Source organism: Camponotus vicinus, unplaced genomic scaffold, assembly GCF_025532165.1.
Source record: "Camponotus vicinus isolate PSW18456_S1 unplaced genomic scaffold, iyCamVici1.0 SCAF_6, whole genome shotgun sequence".
Classification (NCBI taxonomy): Eukaryota; Metazoa; Arthropoda; class Insecta; order Hymenoptera; family Formicidae; genus Camponotus; species Camponotus vicinus.
In genome coordinates this window covers 6,375,800-6,395,032 of record NW_028141978.1, presented here as the reverse complement: position 1 = coordinate 6,395,032, position 19,233 = coordinate 6,375,800, and the positions used below count along the sequence as shown (strand labels likewise).

Sequence of the window (19,233 nt, the reverse complement as noted above, 5' to 3'; positions counted from 1 at the left end):
TAAATTATAATAAAATTAAATTAATAAGTAAATTTAATTATTAAATTATTAAATTTAATAATTAAATTTACTTGTCAAAAAATGTCTCAATATTTGTATTTTGATAGCGATTCATCGCGTAGAAATGCAATTCTTCTTTTCATTCTCATCGAATACTTAGTTGTTTTAGTATATAATCGTACAAAGGTCAAAATCATGTTTCACGTGACCTTAAATCATTGCTGCCAGCTATCATCAGGCCTAATTGAAATGATCTTTCTGATTAATACTTGTATATCGACGTTTTTATATTCTTATCGATCTGACCGTAAACAGTAGATAACCCCACTCCCGTGGCATTGTAATTACCCATGAATGAAGTTTGCTCCTAAGTGATATTAATCTTTCACTTAGTATTTGATTTTCCGCTGAATGAAAGAGCTTGTAGAAAAGGTCAAGATTGCTGCCCGCAGGTTTGATCGGTTTTATCGGATAAATTGTTAAAGGGATACTATCGACAAAAAAATAATAAATATAATAAACTACTTCTATATTATTTATTTATTTAAAAAGAAAATATTTTTGAGTGTGTGTGTGTATTCCATAAATAAAGATCTCTTTTTACGAAAATTTATTATATTTTTTAATTAATCTTAGTCGATACGGAGTTCTCTTATGCAAACGAAGTAAACCTTCTTATGACTGCCTGGTACAGCAATTAAATGCAAGGAGGATTATACGATATGTCTCGTATTGTAACGATAAAGTCCGATTCTCCGCAAATATTTTATTATCATCGGTTAACTTAGCTGCGGTTCTAAACTACCGACTCTATTAAGGCTGACTATGACAAAACTGCGATTATTTTATCGACCAACACGCAAATAAAATTTCCTTACTTTAATATGAAATATTACGTATGAATTCATTATTTAAATTTTAATGCATAAATATGTTTGTATAAATTGATATATATTTTATTCACATTTTATTTGAATTCTTAAACAATTTCCTAAAAACGACTTTCAATGTTAAAATTAACACAAATTGTTTGCATTTTATATTTTCATAAAAAGAAATCTCCCTAACATAAATTTCAATTAAAAAATATTTTATTAGCAAGCGTTCATCTTTAACCTCAAGATTGTTTTTTTTTATTATGTTTTTCGTTTTTTACTCGTTTTTATTTGTTTTTTCATTTTTTATTCATTTTTTATTATGTTTTTTTCGTTTTTTTATTATGTCATTTATTATTCATTTTTCCTACAACTCTACACTTTCGTGTTAAAATTAACTGCGACAACTTTGATCTTTGGATTAAAGTAACTAATTACTTTTCATCTCATTCATAAACTATAGATTTTGATAGGTGATTTCATGATCAGTTCAGAAATTAAGAGATTTTATAAGTTTATAAAATTTAAATACAAATTTAATTTTTATTAAGACATTCCTAATGTTAATATTTCGCATCTTAATTAAAAAATTGTAATTTTCGTGTATTTAAAAACATTTAAAATTCGAAGCAGCCAAATATATTTATATATATGTATATAAATATATATGTATATATTTATGTACATATGTATATAAATATTTATATGTATAAAAATTTCACAAATTTTTGCATTATTAAAATAAAATCAAAAAAGATAAAAACTAAAACTAAAACTCCATAATTAAGATATACTAATAATAATGCATATGCATTTTTAAGAATTATCATGTATATGTAAGAATTATCATGCATATTTAAATTGTCTTAAATATCACACACATTCCTGAATTCATAAAAATTCGGAAATTCCAGAGGATACAACCAATTCATTACTAATATATTTTTTTGGCGCAACGAAAATATGAGGCCTTCAACTATTTATAGCTATACGATGAATTAAATTTTAACAAAATGTATGATGTCAAATCTTTATTTTTATCTCTATTGTGTCTAAAATATTTCTATTATTTCACTTTTTCTTAGTTTTTATTATTATGGTAAGAAAAATTCATCACTAAATATATATATATATATATATATATATATATATATATATATATATATATATATATATATACACACACACACACACACACACATACATTGTCTGGCTATAAAGTTTTAGGACTATCTTTACCAAAAATAAAGAAGTCATTATATCTTCAATATTATCATTTATTTTTCAATATATATTCCTTCTAATTCCACACAGAACTTGGCGCGCTCTTCCAGTTTATATAAGGTGTTTTAAAAATCTGGAACTGGGACGCTGTTTAATTGTCTTGTAACATTGCTTTGAATCTGCTTCACATCATCAATTAGGCTTCTTTTTGATTTTAAGTTTGGGGGAAAGAAAATAATCAACAGGAGCCAAATTGGGAGAATAGGATTGATAAAGTTCAGTCACGTTTTTATATATTAAAAAATGATTACAACGTTATGCGCCGGAGTGTTGTAATTAAACAGAAACCAATCACCATTCTTTTTCATCTCAGGTTACATGCGACTGATTCTCGCGAGAATTTTTTCCAGTCTTATAAAATTCAAAATTAATTGTTGTCCCTTGTGGAATAAATTCCTTGTTAATCATACCTTTCACATCAAAGAAAGTAATGAGTATTGTTTTCATTCTTGACTTTTAGAATCGGAATATCTTCGCTCTTAGTGAATTTTTTCCAATTCATTCCGCACTTTTTTATTTGTTTTTATAGTAATTTTGCTCAATTTTACACAAAACTTGATCGCATACCGTTGTTTAACTAACGCTTCCATGACGAGACAAAACAAACACGTCGTACAAAGATATATTTTAGATATAATTAACTTGTCATTGAAAAATTGTGTTTAGAGATTGTATAGATGTATTCGAATAAAACTAAATTGCACTGAACCAATATTGATAACTTAATAGAGACGTAGTTAAAGATTAATGCAGGAGATTTCAAGTGGCGAAAGACAGATGATGCTGTTTAGGCACGTTTTATAAAATTAGTCCTAAAACTTTATAGTCAAACTCTGTGTGTGTGTGTGTGTGTGTGTGTGTGTGTGTGTGTATACATATGTATATATAATGTATTATGTGTATAGAAACTACATATATGATACATGAATAATATACTTATATATATTGTTGCATCCCTATATATAATTCTCGTATTATATTATATAATATTGTAGAAGATAATAGTGTTCTAAATATTATCTAAATATTATAATCTATTGATAAAAGGAACAAAAATTAGTATCTTAAACATTAATGGCGTTACTTCCATCATTTATTTGTTATTACTTATTAGTTATAAATTAATAAATATTATAAAAGAATATAAGTTTATTTTCATAATTTCATTGAAGTATTATATTATTCGGCGTTTCGATAGCTAATATATTATTTACACTGTACATTGCAGGGTATATATACTCTAATATACAGGGTGTTCTAAAAAGGTATGTCAAAAATTTAAGGAGATATTCCTCACACCTGGAGGAGGTTGAAAAAATATTATATGGACATAAGTGCGAAAATGCTTATTTCAGGAGTTATGTTGAAAATACTGTTAGCTGTATTACACAAGGAAAAATTTAGGATTAATTATTGTAGACGACAATCGTTTAATTAGGCTTATTTACATTATTTTTAATGTGACCTTGAGTTACAATAAATGTTGAAAATGTTCACCATTTTCCTGAATACAAGCAGTGACACGTCGATTCATGGACATGTTCAAAAATGCCTGGCGTACAGCGCGGATTGTCTCGCAACCTGCAGTGATACGGTCACGAAGATCTTGAATATCACGCACTGGTGGCATTTTTGAACGTGTCCATGCGTCGACGTGTCACTGTTTGTATTCAGGAAAATGGTGAACATTTTCAACATTTATTGTAACATACTCAAGGTCACATTAAAACCAAATGTAAATAAGCCTAATTAAACGATTGTCGTCTACAATAATTAATCCTAAATTTTTCCTTGTGTAAGTAATACAGCTAACAGTATTTTCAACATAACTCCTAAAATAAGCATTTCCGCACCTATGTCCATATAACATTTTTTCATCCTTCAGGTGTGAGGAATATCTCTTTAAATTTTTGACATACCTTTTTAGAACACCCTGTATATACTCTATATCATTACAATGTATCCTTTGTTTAATGTAACTATTTTCCAATTTATTTGAAATGCACACAAGAATATCATTTCATTGTTAAAGATATATTTTAGATATAATTAACTTGTCATTGAAAAATTGTGTTTAGAGATTGTAATAGATGTATTAGAAATTTATATTTACTTATTATTAATTTTATATCTACTTATTTTTTTTATTATGTCTATTAATTTTTTAAGTTTTTTTTATTTTAAGTGAATTTTCTTTCGATTATATATTATTTATATATTAAGGATTAAATATATAATTTTGTTTCTATTCATATTATTATCGAAAGATAGATTTTATGTTAAAACAGAAAACTATGCATGCAAATAGTTTTCTTATAAAAATTGTTATTTTTTTCTATGTTTGGACTCAGCCATTGGCCATTAAATGAAATATTCTTGTTATTAATATTAACATTATTAATATTTAAGATTCATGCATTTCTCTGATCGATAATGCTCCTCAAATTTTCAACTCTCATTTGCGGTATGTGAAGGCGGGCAGATATTCCTTGGGAGGTAGATACTCGTAACCTCGTATCAAAATCTCCTTCGTTGTGGGCCGCGGTGTAGTCGGTGATGAAGCCGGTCTGCCAGTCGGACTTGTTGTAATTGGTTTTTTTATTCGAATCGGTCCATAACTAACTGTTGGATATGGTATCGGCGTCGGCCGTACTGGTAGGTACTCTCTCGGAGGTTCCGGTGGTGGAAGATATGTTCGCTCATACGGGGGCAGATAGATCGGCTTGGGTGTGGTAGTAGTTGTCGTAGTGGTTGTTGTCGTGGATGGTGTAGTCGTAGTGGTGGTTGTAGTCGTGGATGGTGTAGTTGTAGGTGGTTTAGTCGGCGGTAAATAAGTAGTTCCTGGCGTAGATCTGACAATGAAAGTTATTATACTTACAATTCAAGTGGTAATCTCCTTAAATGATGATACTTAAGATTAGTGAATTGATAGCGTTGATGAAAAGATAGATAAGCTGCAAAATGTATATCAAAGAGATGAATCACGTTATGCTAAAATAGTCGATGTATTGTCATTATAAATGATCGAATAATCGATTTGATTGGAACGATAAATAATGATCGGGATGCAATAAAATGATTTTCATTTGACTGAAGAATACATAAAATTTTACAGTTAGAGTTAAGAGATATGTATAAAATATTCGCGGAAAAGAGACATGACATATGATACTGATGTTTATGTTGTAATTAATAATGTTAATATTTAAAGTTATAAAACATATTCGTACTTTCTCGTTGTAGTTGTTGTAGTTGATGTTATAACAGATAGTGTAACATTTGGAGTTTCGTAAACATATCCACCTGGAGTATAAACATAGCCCTCCGATTCATCCGGTTCTGGGGTTATATACTCATATCCCGAAAAGGCTGGTTCAACTACTATGGCATCTTGTCTTTTTCTGTTAACATAATTATATAGCTTACAAACATATAATACTTAATAAAAAATTATTATTTATTATTATATAAATTAATCACGATTATGAAGATGATGCAGAGATTTTAAAAATAAATTTAATTAGACTAATATTATACAAAAAGTTTAAATTTTAGATGTTTGAATATACTTACGAAAAAAAACCAACTGGTGGCTGTAAATCTTGAACTTGATAATTATTCTTTATTACTCGTTTACTTCTCTCATTTGCATTTGCATAATACGTAGAGAGTATGGCCACTAAAATGGCCACCCATAGCAATTTCCACTGTAACATAACTTACATTATAATAATCGATCAAATAATTAATTTGTTGTATTTTTTTCACGTTACATATTTTTTATTATATTTTATATGTACTATATTTACATAACTATATTTATATAACCAGCATTCAATATCATATAAATACTATTATTAAATATTTATTAATAATATTTATTAAACATTATATTAATTACATTATATTAAACTCTTTTTCTATTAAAATTTTCTGGATAATTACTACTTGAAATATGTATCGATTGAAATGATAAAAATACATTTTTATTCTTTTTTCAAAATAATTAATCGAGTCATTCATATATACTTTCATAATAGATCGAAGATCATCTCTATGGGATAATCTCATCGACGATGTTCTTTTTATCCATGATAATTTTACATAACGCATCTCAGCCACGAAATATTACGTAATACGTTGAGCATAAAAAATTCGCGAATGTGATATAGTGTATTATTTATTTATTGATTAACGTTTGATAATGCAACAATACCTAATTTCTTGTATTTATAAGTATTAATAAGATAATAAAAAAATTTTTTATACATACTGAACAATATTAAATAATTGTAAGGATGAGACATTACCTGAATTCTAATCTTGTGTCTATTTTTAGTCCTAGTACAAAAAACTTAAATAAGAATTTTAATTGAACATATTGTCGATGCAAAACAATTGCGTAAGAATTTCATTAATCCTATGTCTTGATACTAATTGGTTTAATTATTTGTTAAATATCTGAGTTACGTTTGATTAATTATTATGCAAAGGAGCGTGAAAATAGTTAATAATAATAAAATTGCCAAAATATTACCATCATATAATTTCAATCTTTGATGATATATTTCTTTTTATTTTTGATATAGTTTTTATTAATTTAATTTGCATAAGATCGCAAATCAATGAGACACTTATTGTAATTCGCTTTATCTAAGATTAATGAAAAGACGCAATTATATTACGCTACGAGATTTTTGACATCTTTATTAATATGCGAACCAAGCAATTTGATGGATGAATAATTTTTTATTGAACAAAATTACACGACTGGCTTTTGTTTAATAGAAATGTAATTGCATTATTTGATCAGGAAAGTATTTCTATTTTAATTTATATATTAAGCAGAAATAGATATTTTATTAATTTAATCACTGGAAATTGCAGAAATATAAATCCCTAACAAATGATCTTTCCCAACTACGACAGTATTTGCGTCATCAATGCAAGCTTGTTTTGGAATTAATTTATGAATCAGTCAACATCGTAAAATGAATTTTATACGAATGGAAATTGATGATAATGTTTCATTTACGTAAAATGTATTTAGTATTTGTGAAAGAAGAGATATAAGTTAAATTATTTTTATAAAATAAAGTGTAAACAAATTGGTAAATCAGGTATGGAGAAGCTATTTTTCTTAAAAATTTTGTTACACAAAAAGAATACATGTATATATATAGATAGTCATATATTTTTTTAATAAACTTTCTAGTATAATTTATTATTTCAATGAATTTAATAATTAAAAACATCTTGTTTTTTTATATTTTAAAATAGTGTTACACAATCAAAATTTTACTTGTAAAATATATTTACAAAACAAAAAAAGGATCTTCCTTCTATTTCTTAATTATAAAGCAAAGTTGTTATTTAATCTACTAGCTAACATAATGTTGAAGTACTTTTAATCAATAATTATATTTCATAATTACAAAAAAATGTGTAATATCGTTAGCGAATAAAAATAAGTATCTTTAAATTATAATTATATCTTTGAGAGTAGTTTGACACATTTATTCCAAATTTTTAATTTTTAGTCCTTATTACTTTTTTCTATTCACATACGAAAACGATTTGATTAATCAAATATTTTTTATAAGAAATCTTTTTTTTACTGTAAGAAGACAATTTTGAAAAAAAGTATATTGAATGAGAAGAATTTCGAGTTAAGTATAGAATTATAGTAATCTTTAATATTTATAACTTCTACAAAAATTGTATTTCTATAAAAGTTGTCTTTCTATCAACTGCCGCGAGAAAACTATATGTACCATTGGATTTGTACATTTGATATTTGTATCGCAAATTTTATGCGTTATCATGACACATATAATAAGATTTTAATCTTAAAATATTTAAATGTCCTAAAAAAATATATACGTAGCAATAAAAACAGCATAAATTTTTTTTTTGAAAAAATTAAAAAAATTCATTATTAAAAATTAATAGAATATCTTTAAGATGAAATATCCAATTAAATACCAAGAAGCAGAAAAATAATAAAATTTTATTTTATTTTAAGAAAAAAATTTTAAATTATAATTTAATATAAAAATATCTAAAAAACTTGTGCTATAAATTTGTGCTATAAATTAAAAAAAATTGTGCTACATAAGATTTTATATTAGATTTTATATTAGATTAAATAAAACTCAAGGATATTATTATCATTTTCCATAATATTATTTAGCAAATTTATATATTTAAATAAAATAATATATTTGAATAAAACAATAAAGATGACAGACTCGAGAAATTATAATTGAAATATATAAAATTAAATTAAATTGACAGGCAATACGATATTTATGAATGTTTTCTTTTTCATGTAATATTGTCTGATTTTTACTATTTTTTCAAATATGTCATCACTTTTCCTTTTAGTTTTTGTATTTTTACCAATTGTGATATGTTCCGCATACAAGGACGTAAATATTTCTAAAAATCTCAGGATATAAAAGATCGACGAACGATGAAGAACAATTGTACAAAGAACAATGCTGAAAAAGGGCCAAAATTTGCCTCTAAGGGGATTATATGAAATTGGTATATCTTTATGTTTTTGAACCTGCTGAACTCGAAAATGAAGCTTAAAATTGTCCAAACACCGGGGAAAATTGTGTATATTATAAATAAATAAATAAATAAATAAAAAATAAAAAAAATAAAAAATAACAATATACCAGATTAGAGATTAAAAATAAAAAAAGAGCTATTGCATTAGAAGATTGATTACGTTCAAATAACACATTCTGCATACTATTTAAAAAAAAAAGACTATTTTTGTTTACAATTGCCATTTGTTCGTTAAAAAACATTTGCTGCAAAACGCGGCTTTTCTGTAAAAAAATTGCATTTTCACAATTTTCCCCGGTGTTTGGACAATTTTAAGCTTCATTTTCGAGTTCAGCAGGTTCAAAAACATAAAGATATACCGATTTCATACAATCCCCTTACAGGCAAATTTTGGCCCTTTTTCAATATTGTTCTTTCATCTCTTGACTTCGACTTTCGAGAGTAGATGATTCTCTACAAGATCACTTATTTCACTTTTCAAGTGTTTTCTCCGACAGTAAAAGAACTCGCAATTCTTTCAAGTTTATCCACCTCCGCGATTGTCCGTATCTATTTTCTCTCATGTCACTTTAAGTCCATGATTTGTGATACACTGCTACTTACCATTTTTTTTGTCGCAACAATCATTAAAGAAAAAGATCGAAACAATCGGACACTTTAAAACGAGAATACATGCTTTTCACTCAGGAACGTATCCCGAGAAATAACTTCTTCATCTATAGACTACCGAAAGCATTTATAGGATTTATTTGACTAGTTAGTGGGGTGAACATTCGAATGTGATGATTATCCAAGGGCGAGACATCTGCGAGAAGATGCTATAATTCTTCTTCTTTCACATATATACATAAGATTGCGAGAAAGAGAAATATAGAGAAAAAAATGAGGGAATGAGAATAAACATTTCGTAAGAAAGTTATCTACGATATTCCAATACTTCGAACCAACCGAAGATAGATGCTGAATGACGACAGTTGAAGGACTCCGTATTTATTCTTGATCATGGAAATGAGCCATTGACAAATATTCGAAAATTATGATTTTATGAGTTTCAAGGATCTGCATGCGACTAAAAAAGAGGAATTTTGATTGCATCGCTAAATGGTGCATATGAATTTCTCCCATTAAAAAAAAACGTGGGTTTGATAATGGCGTTATGAATAGTATCTCGTTGAAATATTACGATAATGTTATTTGAGTAGATTATTTCATAATTAAAAGTTTAAAAAAATATTTAAAACTTACACTATTGAATTTGCAAAAAAAATATATATGTATGGTATGCATATATCAAATTTTTTGGATTGCACTATAAGTTTTAATACTTTTATCTTTTTGTATAAAATATAAATAAGATATGGTTGTAAAATGTTGCAACTTTATGTTATTCAAAATATGTATATTATTTAAAATTTAATATAATGTAACCATCGTTCTCACTTTTTTTATATCTTTCTCTTTTTCTCGCTATTTAAAAATACAAATAATTAATAATCAATAAATAATCAATGAATAAATCAAACTTGCTCAAATGTCATGATAGTCATAATCTATTACATCTTATTTATATTCTATACAAAAAAACAAAAGTATTGAAATTTATATTGCAATTCGCCAAAAAATTGATATATGGATATTAAAATGCCAACAACACCAAGCCTCATTTTATTCCTGTTGTACAATTAAGCAACGAGTGAATTTAGAAGTCGATGATTATCATACGATAGCTGACGTAACGCCAAACTACTCGCGATTGCGTTGTACCTCTATCAAGTTTTACAACATTTTTGTTAAATTAAAAATGTGCGCAATCATATTAAACAGAGTTAATAAAGCAAACTACTTAAATATTATTTTATTTAAAACATGAATCAGACAAATATATATATATGTAACTATAAAACTTTTAAAGATAGACTAATAAATAGGATTGTACGCGTCTTTGATCGCAAAATTGATTATTTATATGAGCTATAATTTCAGAAACGTGGGATTCGATCACACATAAAATTCGCGATATTTATCTATAAATTTTTCTGAATAAGAAAATGAGGCTTATTAATAATAATTAAATAAATGCACGAAAAACTATTTTGATATTCACAGAAATGTAGTTTATTTATTCTCATTTTTAATCGTTTTAATATCTAATAAATCCATGTTAACATAAATAATTTTAAAAATCACTATTGTCGATGAAATTATAATTGTTAAGTTTGATTGAGATCTTCTTTTTGATTGCTTTTATGTGTGTGTGTGTGTGTATGTGTGTGTGTATGTCTTTATAAATTTATTATAAGTATAGAATCTAAAGAATAAAAATTTTTCTATCTTCTAATAAAATTTTATTGACAAGCATACGTTATGTATTCCCATAATTTATATCTTTATATTAAAATTAATTGCGATAACCTCGGTTTTTGGATTAGACTAATTCGTTTTCGTTTCGTCCATGAACTATAGATTTTATCGACTAATTTTGTAGCGAGTCTATAAACATTGATTTCACGAGTTTCTAAGAATTTAAATACAGATTTGATTCTCATTATCCCATCAGCTATAAGCTATATAAATGTTAAAGTCTCGCATCTTGATCGAAAATAATTCTTGCGGACTTGAAAAACATGCTTCATGTTCGAGCTAATTAAAAAAATATATGTGTGTATATGTATATATTATACATCTTAAAATGTCTAAATCACTTAAAATGCATTGATAATGTATTATATGCATTTAAGAATAATCATGTATTTGCATCGTTTAGAATATTATTTTCCACATTCTTCATCAACAACACATTCAATCATTGGAGTTCAAAAATTCCGAAGGACACAGTCAAATCATTATCATGCATTTTTGGTACGACCAAAGATATGAGAGAAGACCTTCAACTATTTATAGCCGTATGATAAATTAATTAAACTTTTAATAAGATGACATTAAAATATTTGTATCTTCTTCTCTTCTAAAATATCTCTAAAATTTTATTTTTATGCTTTTGTTAAAATGGAAATACCATATAAAAAAACAAAATTTTTATTATAATTGTGAACTTTATTTCAATACAAATTTACAAATAAAATGCAAAATAGTAATAAATATGATTTTTAATATAATATATTTTAACATAATACAAAAATGTATATTTTGATATAATTATAATATAGAAAATATATTGCAAATTATATTAGGAAATTTTATTTAAAATATTATGCAAAATTTAATACGAAATATGTAATTAAAAAGAAGATACAAAATAACTTATATAATATTATACGCACGATGTAATTATTATCATTTTATAGGATAATAAAAATATTCCGACATTTAGAGGCGTATTTTATAATTTACAGTTATAATGTGCATAAGGAATCAAATGCAGAATTTAATCCTAAATTTATTTTTAAATATGCATTTTATGCAAAAATTTCGCGATCAAAAATAAGGTATACAATTTATTTTGTGGACAATTGCAAACAGGATAAAATAAGCTTTATAATTAGATTAGAAAAAAATAAAATAATCGTATTATTGCTACAATCAATGAAGGATAACTGACCCAACGATTAAGCCAGATCAAAATCCCTCTGCCGAGTGACACGCTGGTTAATATCTGACAGAGAGAGAAGACCAATCCTAAAAATGGAAAGCGACTTCAACTTGTCTTATTTTTATTCTGGGCCCCGCGGAATCAATCCACAAAGAAAAGTTAAATGATTCATTAAATGTCAGAAATCCTGCTACAGGAAGGAATGAATCCCCGATTTTCCTGATTGCTCCCAATAACAGTAATTTTGATAAGATTTTATTTAAAAAAGTATTGCATTTCAAATTTTATAACATTCTTTACTAATTATTTATACAGAATTATGAATATATTTTTAAAATTTGCAAATAATATTTTTTAGAAGATAAAGCTAAAACGTATTTTCAATATAATTTAAATGTGAACAGAAATTATTGTGGTGAAATAATATTAATATATATTAATTATAATATCACTTTTTATAACTTTACTGAGAATTAAGAATATATACATGTATGTAATGTGCAAATATTTACTTCTTATGCAAATGATGTTGCTTGCTTTCATCACGATATATCAATAATATATAAAATGCGCCTTTGATAAATCGAGTTTGAAAAAATACTCGTATTATAAATGCAAACAATATGTCTGAAAATAATATAAATGACAAATAATTTATAAATTACTTACCGCATAGTGATGCTCCGTACGTTGTCCGATACTTTTCCACTCTCAATCTTCTTTTCCTTCTTGTTTGTCCTTTGTTATTTTTTCGTAGCATTCACATTCACTTCCGAAAACACGATTAATAATAAAATTAGTCATATACGCAACGATCGCGAGATCCTTTGCACGACACTCCCGATCACTATATATGATCGGAATAATTACACGAGAAATGCATTTTATCGAATTAAGGAAACATGAGAGAAGAATGATTCGTTCAACTTCTACATAAATTTATGCGCTACTTATTACAAATGCTAATTCTTCATATTAATATATGTATAACGTATGAATATTAACACAAATTATAAGATCGAAAGATTGATGCAATTGAAAGTCATGATACAGTAATCAATTATTTAATTAATAATTTATATTTTATATTTTTTAAATTAATAATTCTCTCTCGACAATATACGAACTATTTCGCATCACTACCTTATTGCCCGAACGTCGCCGTACGAATAATACCAAGGCCGTGACATGTAAACACAGTACGTCATACGCCGCCAAGGCCGAACGCTGTGTTATTGTCCGTTTGTTATCGAAAAATTTTACGTATTTTAACACGTATACGCAGAATATTAAAATATAGAAGAGTATTTTAGATTATACATAGATTAATTATGTAATTATTTGTTAAAGAATTAATGTATCACGAAGCCTTTCATTATATTAATTATTTCGATCTACGATTCGATTGTTTTACTGCGCGTTTTCGATACGAATTATATTTAAATGATCGGAAAATAAAACGATAAAACATCGCGGACGAATTATATTTGACTCTAAACATCATTAAAGAAATAATTTTTGCTCATAAAAATCAATTTTATATCGAAACGAATTTATTATTTTAGATTTCTGTTACTACGATTCTTACTACTTAATTAAATGAATAAATTATGCAAAATACGCACTTCGAAAACGTTTATCTCGAATATATACAAGTATTAGTTATACATTATTTATAAAAGTATTAGTTATACATTATTTATAAAAGAGAATTAATTATATTATTATAATAAATAGTTTTTCGATACTGATCGCGGTCGCGTCTAGAAAAGGAATTTGACGGAGTGTCTACTAAAAAGTGTCGAAATATTTTACACATAAAATAAAATGAAATTTTATTTTTGTACTTTTCGACGATTAAATATAATTCGGATTAAAAACGTGTAATATATAAAACAATCAAATCACAGGTCCGAATAATTAACATAACGAAAAATTCTGCAATACGTCTCAATCGTTTAATATAAATAATTAATCTATAATCTAAAATATTTTTCTATAACATTCCGTGTATATACATATACAATATGTTAAAATACGTATAATATTTCGATAATAAATGGACAATAACACGGTGTTCGATCTTGATAACGTATAGCGCGCTACTGTTAACATACGACCTTGTTATTCACGACCTTGTTATCATTCTCATAGCGACACTCGAGCAGCAAAGTAGCTATATGGAATACGTCGTATACCATCGAATTCTCTTTCTAAACCGCAAGCGCGATTAATATCGAAACGTAATATGCTCTCCTATGATATAATAGTGCATATTTAGTACGTTTGTTCCGCGATCGGGAGTGCAATGTCTTGCGATCGTTGCGTATATGATTAATCATAATTAATTATGTTTTCGTGAGTGAATGAATGCCACGAAGAAACAGCAAAGGATGAACAAGAGAGGAAGAAGAGATTTAGAAAAACATCGACATACGGAATAACGAGAAAGCTATGCGGTAAGTAATTTATAAGTTATTTATCATTTATATTTTCAAAAAATAATTTCAAAATAGATATATTACATGTTTCTTTTATGGATAATATTTATTTTTTTTTATTTTTTAAGTATATATATATATATATATTCTTAAAAAAATTTTTTAAATCCATAATCTCAACAAAATAATAATTTATAATTTTGTCACTACAATTCTTCTTTGATTAAATGAATAAATTATGCGAAATATACGCTTTGAGAACTATCGTCATGATATATGTAGTTACATATTATTTATAAAAATTAATTTTTGGTCGCGATCGCATTTAAAAAATGAATTCAATAGAGCGTTTCATGTTATTATTCTCTTGTTCCAACGTCATTACGAATAACAAGGTGATGGCAGCTAAATACTAGTAGTGCTATACCTACGTCACGAAAGTGTAATAATTAATCTGTTATTTATAATCAATATATCTATATAAAATATTTAACACACTATGATGAAATAAATGCAAAATGTTCTGTTTCTTGAATTTTAAAAATTAATTATAGTTAATAAATAAATAAAATTAATTGTTAAGAAATAAATAAGTAGAAATTAGGTCAAAATTGGCAAATAAGAGCAAATTTTCTTTAATTTAATTCTAATCCTCTCTCTCTCGAGTTTCTCCTTGTCATATTTATTCTCTTGATATTTAGACTTATAATTTAATTAATACATTATAAAATATTAACCCTTATCGGACGCTAGCTACCGCAGCGACAGAGTACTGTTGTCACGTCAGAGGTGACTTACGACCGTTAAGGGTTAAATATTCAGAGCTATAAATAGTTAACAGTATCACAATGTGAATTTTTTTAATTCGCATTATAAATATTTTCTAATATTGCGGTATAATTCACGTAAAAAAAATCATCAAACATGAAATTTAATTTGTATTTTCAATGAAATATCTGAAAAATGTAGCCGCATGGGCCTCATGAAGCATTTGATGTTACACAGTTAGTCTTCGACACAAATGGTTGTAACCATGATACATCACTAGAAGAAGAAGAGAGGGAAGAGGGAAAAGAGAAAACAAGACAAGTTACTTGTAGAAAGTGACAGTTGACCTATAATAAAAAAGACAAAGAGATCCTTATAGTGTACGTATTCTAAAATAAAAACTAGCAAGTAGAAACTAGAATAAACTCTAGGAAGACACGATGTCAATAAAAATTGCATAAGTGAATGCGTGTTTCTCTTTGAGTACACTAAAAACAATTCATGATCAATCGCACCTGTCATGCTTTGCATAATCATTCGCATAAATATACATCTACTTTTGTGGTTGACGAAGAAATTACTATCTTTCGTATTTTTAAAAGTAAAGCGACTGATCATTGAATTTTCACCGATTATATTAATTAAATAGTTATTAATTTATTGTATTAACAGCACTAAGTAAAGCGACTGATCATTGAATTTTCACCGATTATATTAATTGAATAGTTATTAATTTATTGTATTAACAGCACTAAAATGTAATAATAATAATAGTTAATTTAATTAACTATTATTAATTATCATTATTGACGATCAAATTTAATTTTCAATAATGCACAATTTATTTTCTTTAAAATATATTCACATTTTATAATAGGATTATATTTATATATGTGACATATGAGTGTTTTATATAACATGTTATGCGATTTTATAATTCGTTAAAAGAAGCTTTGTTTTTAATTTTTTCCACAGACATATTAATCTTATATTAATCTTGGCGCTCAATCAGACTTGACGATAAAAATATATAATAGAGAAAAAGCGATAAATTGAATATGATAGAATATTGTTTCTGAATTCAGCTCATTCTTCGGATGATGTTCCAGAGAATCCAGAAGAAAGACATCGTTTTATGTCCTTAATAAAAGCCATAATGACCGTAATGCCCATAGCCGTACGGATATCCTAAATAGCAATGAAGAAATACTTTAACATTTTTGTGTGAACGATTTCTTTGTTAAATGCGCATGTGTGTGTACACGTTCTGAACATAAATGATTTCTTTGTCATGAATGCATAGTGTGCATATATAAGCTATTTTGTACAATTTGCGTAATGTAAACTTGTGTAATAAAAAATTGTTGGATCATACAGAACCTGAATAATATTGCATCATTACAAGTCATTTATTTATCCTACTAGCAATTAATAAACTGAATACATTGACGTACATATACATATAATATATACTATTGCAAATATATTTTTGTATATTTTTTACATTTAAATTATTCAGAATTAAATAAAGAAAAATTACTATGTGTGTGTGTGTGTGTGTTGTATAATATGTAAATAATAAATTATTATTTACATATTAGATATTAAAATGTTACATTAAATTATTACAATATACGCAAGAGTGATGAAGAAAATGGTATTTTCCTGCCATGCGATTGCGATAATATTGTAAATTGTGTAGATTTTACCATAAATCATACCATATCCATAACCATGACCATATCCATGTCCATACCCGTGACCATAACCACCGTGGCCATAGCCGTAGAATGGATACCTATAACCGTACGAGTACGGATAGAAGCCATATCCGTAGCCTAAATATCCTGGTTTTGCAACTGCCACACTGATTGCAATGGCCAAAAATAAAACAATATACTGAAAAATCAAAACAAATAAAAAAATCAGTTTATTAAGCAAATTTCAAATATGTATAAAATTGTTAAGATAAATCTAAAAAATATTTTTTAATACCATGAATAAAAAAAAATTCATGTAATATGCTTATTTTTTTATGCTTGCAATAAATCGATATAAAAATATCGATTATATCGATATATAATCGATATAAAACCGATCGATATAAAATCAAGGTTTAAAACAATTTTTCATAGGATTTTTAAATATGTAGATAAAATAATTTAAAAATAGAAAACAAAGTTTTAAAATATGATACATTTTTAAATGCATGTAATATCGCATTTCATTAATTAAATATTTTTTATGATAAAGATAATAACAAGTCTTATACGTAACAATTAATTGTTGAATTGCTTATCGCACATGTCTTTACGGCACGATAATCATGCAATCAAATTTATTATTTCAGAATGTATTTTTTTAGATTCTATTTATATCCTATTGAAATATAAAGTAAATTTCGTCTTTTTCAATAATAGATAATATATTTATGCAATGTAAAATTTACTCTAATATACATATAATAATATTAAGAATTCATAAGTTTACTTATATTAATTATATTATAATTAAAATATTCACATATGTATTATGTATAAACTTTAGTTCAAAATATTTCTCAATCAGCAAAAAAAAGATTTGTGTCACAGTGTGTTAAATAAAACCGTAATACTTAACTTCTAGATCAATCACGAATCAAGTTCTCTTGCACTTACAATCTTTAGAGACGCCATTCTTTCTCGTGATTGCAAATATAGTCCAGCTGACGTTTTGTTAACGACCGCACCTATTTTTTTCTCATCTGTCGTCGCCGAACACCACTATCTATCGTTTCTGCGATACAGGTTCTTTTATAACAAAGACGAAGTCCCTTTGCGAGGCAGTGGACCCCCCACGAGCGGTACACTTTTCCGAGCCCCGTATTGGCCTCCGCCTGTTGTGCTAATAGAAAACATTGTTACCCTGAGATTATGTGAGTTGCGACTTTGCATTATGAAACAACAATGTACAATAACGTGTGACGAAGTCACGTGAGTGCCCGCCCGACAAGATGCCTTGACATCCAAATTTCTTCCCCGACGCGGTTGCTCGCGTGTGTCCGCGGCGCCGTAACCCTATCATTAACGGCAGAAAATCATACATCGCAATCGTCAATTACAATACTTAATGCCGCTATAATGTAATCGTTAATTGCTTATCGCCGACAGTAATGTCCGGATCCGTCGAGGGTAAATCCCAGCAGTAGGTCGGAGTGCTATGGAAAAATAGAAGCTCTCGAGTATCGTAACCGAAATAAAAAGAAAGGTGACAGACATTGGGAGATCTGCGATGGCGCAAATTGGTATTCTGTTACAAAATGTATAGTTGATGAAATTATGTTGATACATTGGGCCCGCGCAATGACATATGCGCGTCCGATTTGCCAATTTCGTAATGATATTCTTAGGTAGGTTCTTGCAATCTACAAAAGAATGAATTGAAAAATGAGAAAAATTAAGATATGAAATCTTTGCTCTGGATTGCTTAATCATTTAATGTTGATTTCGAGACAAAAATCGTATTATTTGTAATCCTTTAAAACTAAGGCGTATTTAAAATATGAAGTGACCCCAAATTATAATGATTTATTAATTGCAATGGGACATACAGTCAAGATATATGAGCCGAATTTGCTAAATCGATAAAAATAATTAATTCGACAGAGCCTTCATATTTTTTCTCATGGATCCTACTGCAGCAAATATACTGGTTTATTTTTATCAGATTTAGAGGATATATTCTATTCTATCAATCA

General features: G+C 26.9%; 2 protein-coding genes and 1 long non-coding RNA gene across 4 annotated transcripts; 1 reads left to right on the top strand and 2 right to left on the bottom strand.

Annotated features, from left to right (window-relative positions):
• Window positions 1-2,065: 2,065 nt before the first annotated feature.
• On the bottom strand, window positions 2,066-9,431 carry LOC145973395 (uncharacterized). Its single transcript, XM_083102730.1, has 4 exons — window positions 9,342-9,431; window positions 5,733-5,866; window positions 5,390-5,560; window positions 2,066-5,011 (listed from the first exon to the last, which is right to left on the bottom strand). The coding sequence occupies exons 1-4, from the start codon at window positions 9,363-9,365 to the stop codon at window positions 4,615-4,617; spliced, it is 726 nt and encodes a 241-aa protein (XP_082958856.1). The 5' UTR covers window positions 9,366-9,431; the 3' UTR covers window positions 2,066-4,614.
• A 5,016-nt stretch (window positions 9,432-14,447) lies between these two features.
• Window positions 14,448-16,885, top strand: LOC145972863 (uncharacterized). Of its 2 annotated transcripts, none has more exons than XR_014439303.1 (2): window positions 14,448-14,747; window positions 15,735-16,885. It is a non-coding gene; the product is annotated as an uncharacterized LOC145972863 (long non-coding RNA). The 2 variants fall into 2 exon arrangements; XR_014439302.1 differs by having other exon boundaries at window positions 15,699-16,885.
• On the bottom strand, window positions 16,330-18,288 carry LOC145972862 (uncharacterized). The gene is made up of 3 exons (XM_083101875.1): window positions 18,155-18,288; window positions 17,219-17,396; window positions 16,330-16,685 (listed from the first exon to the last, which is right to left on the bottom strand). Exons 1-3 carry the CDS (start codon window positions 18,170-18,172, stop codon window positions 16,639-16,641), a joined length of 243 nt encoding a protein of 80 aa, XP_082958001.1. The 5' UTR covers window positions 18,173-18,288; the 3' UTR covers window positions 16,330-16,638.
• Window positions 18,289-19,233: the final 945 nt, after the last annotated feature.

Bases quoted from the DNA above. Each gene is read 5' to 3' on its own strand.
- LOC145973395 (XM_083102730.1), bottom strand. From the start codon at position 9,365: ATGATTGTTGCGACAAAAAAAATG. The intron at 5,867-9,341 runs GTAAGTAGCAGT...GTTATGTTACAG, and splicing joins TTGTTGCGACAAAAAAAATG to TGGAAATTGCTATGGGTGGC. The intron at 5,561-5,732 runs GTAAGTATATTC...TTATGTTAACAG, and splicing joins CCACCAGTTGGTTTTTTTTC to AAAAAGACAAGATGCCATAG.
- LOC145972862 (XM_083101875.1), bottom strand. The intron at 16,686-17,218 runs GTATGATTTATG...ATTGCTATTTAG, and splicing joins TGGTCATGGTTATGGATATG to GATATCCGTACGGCTATGGG.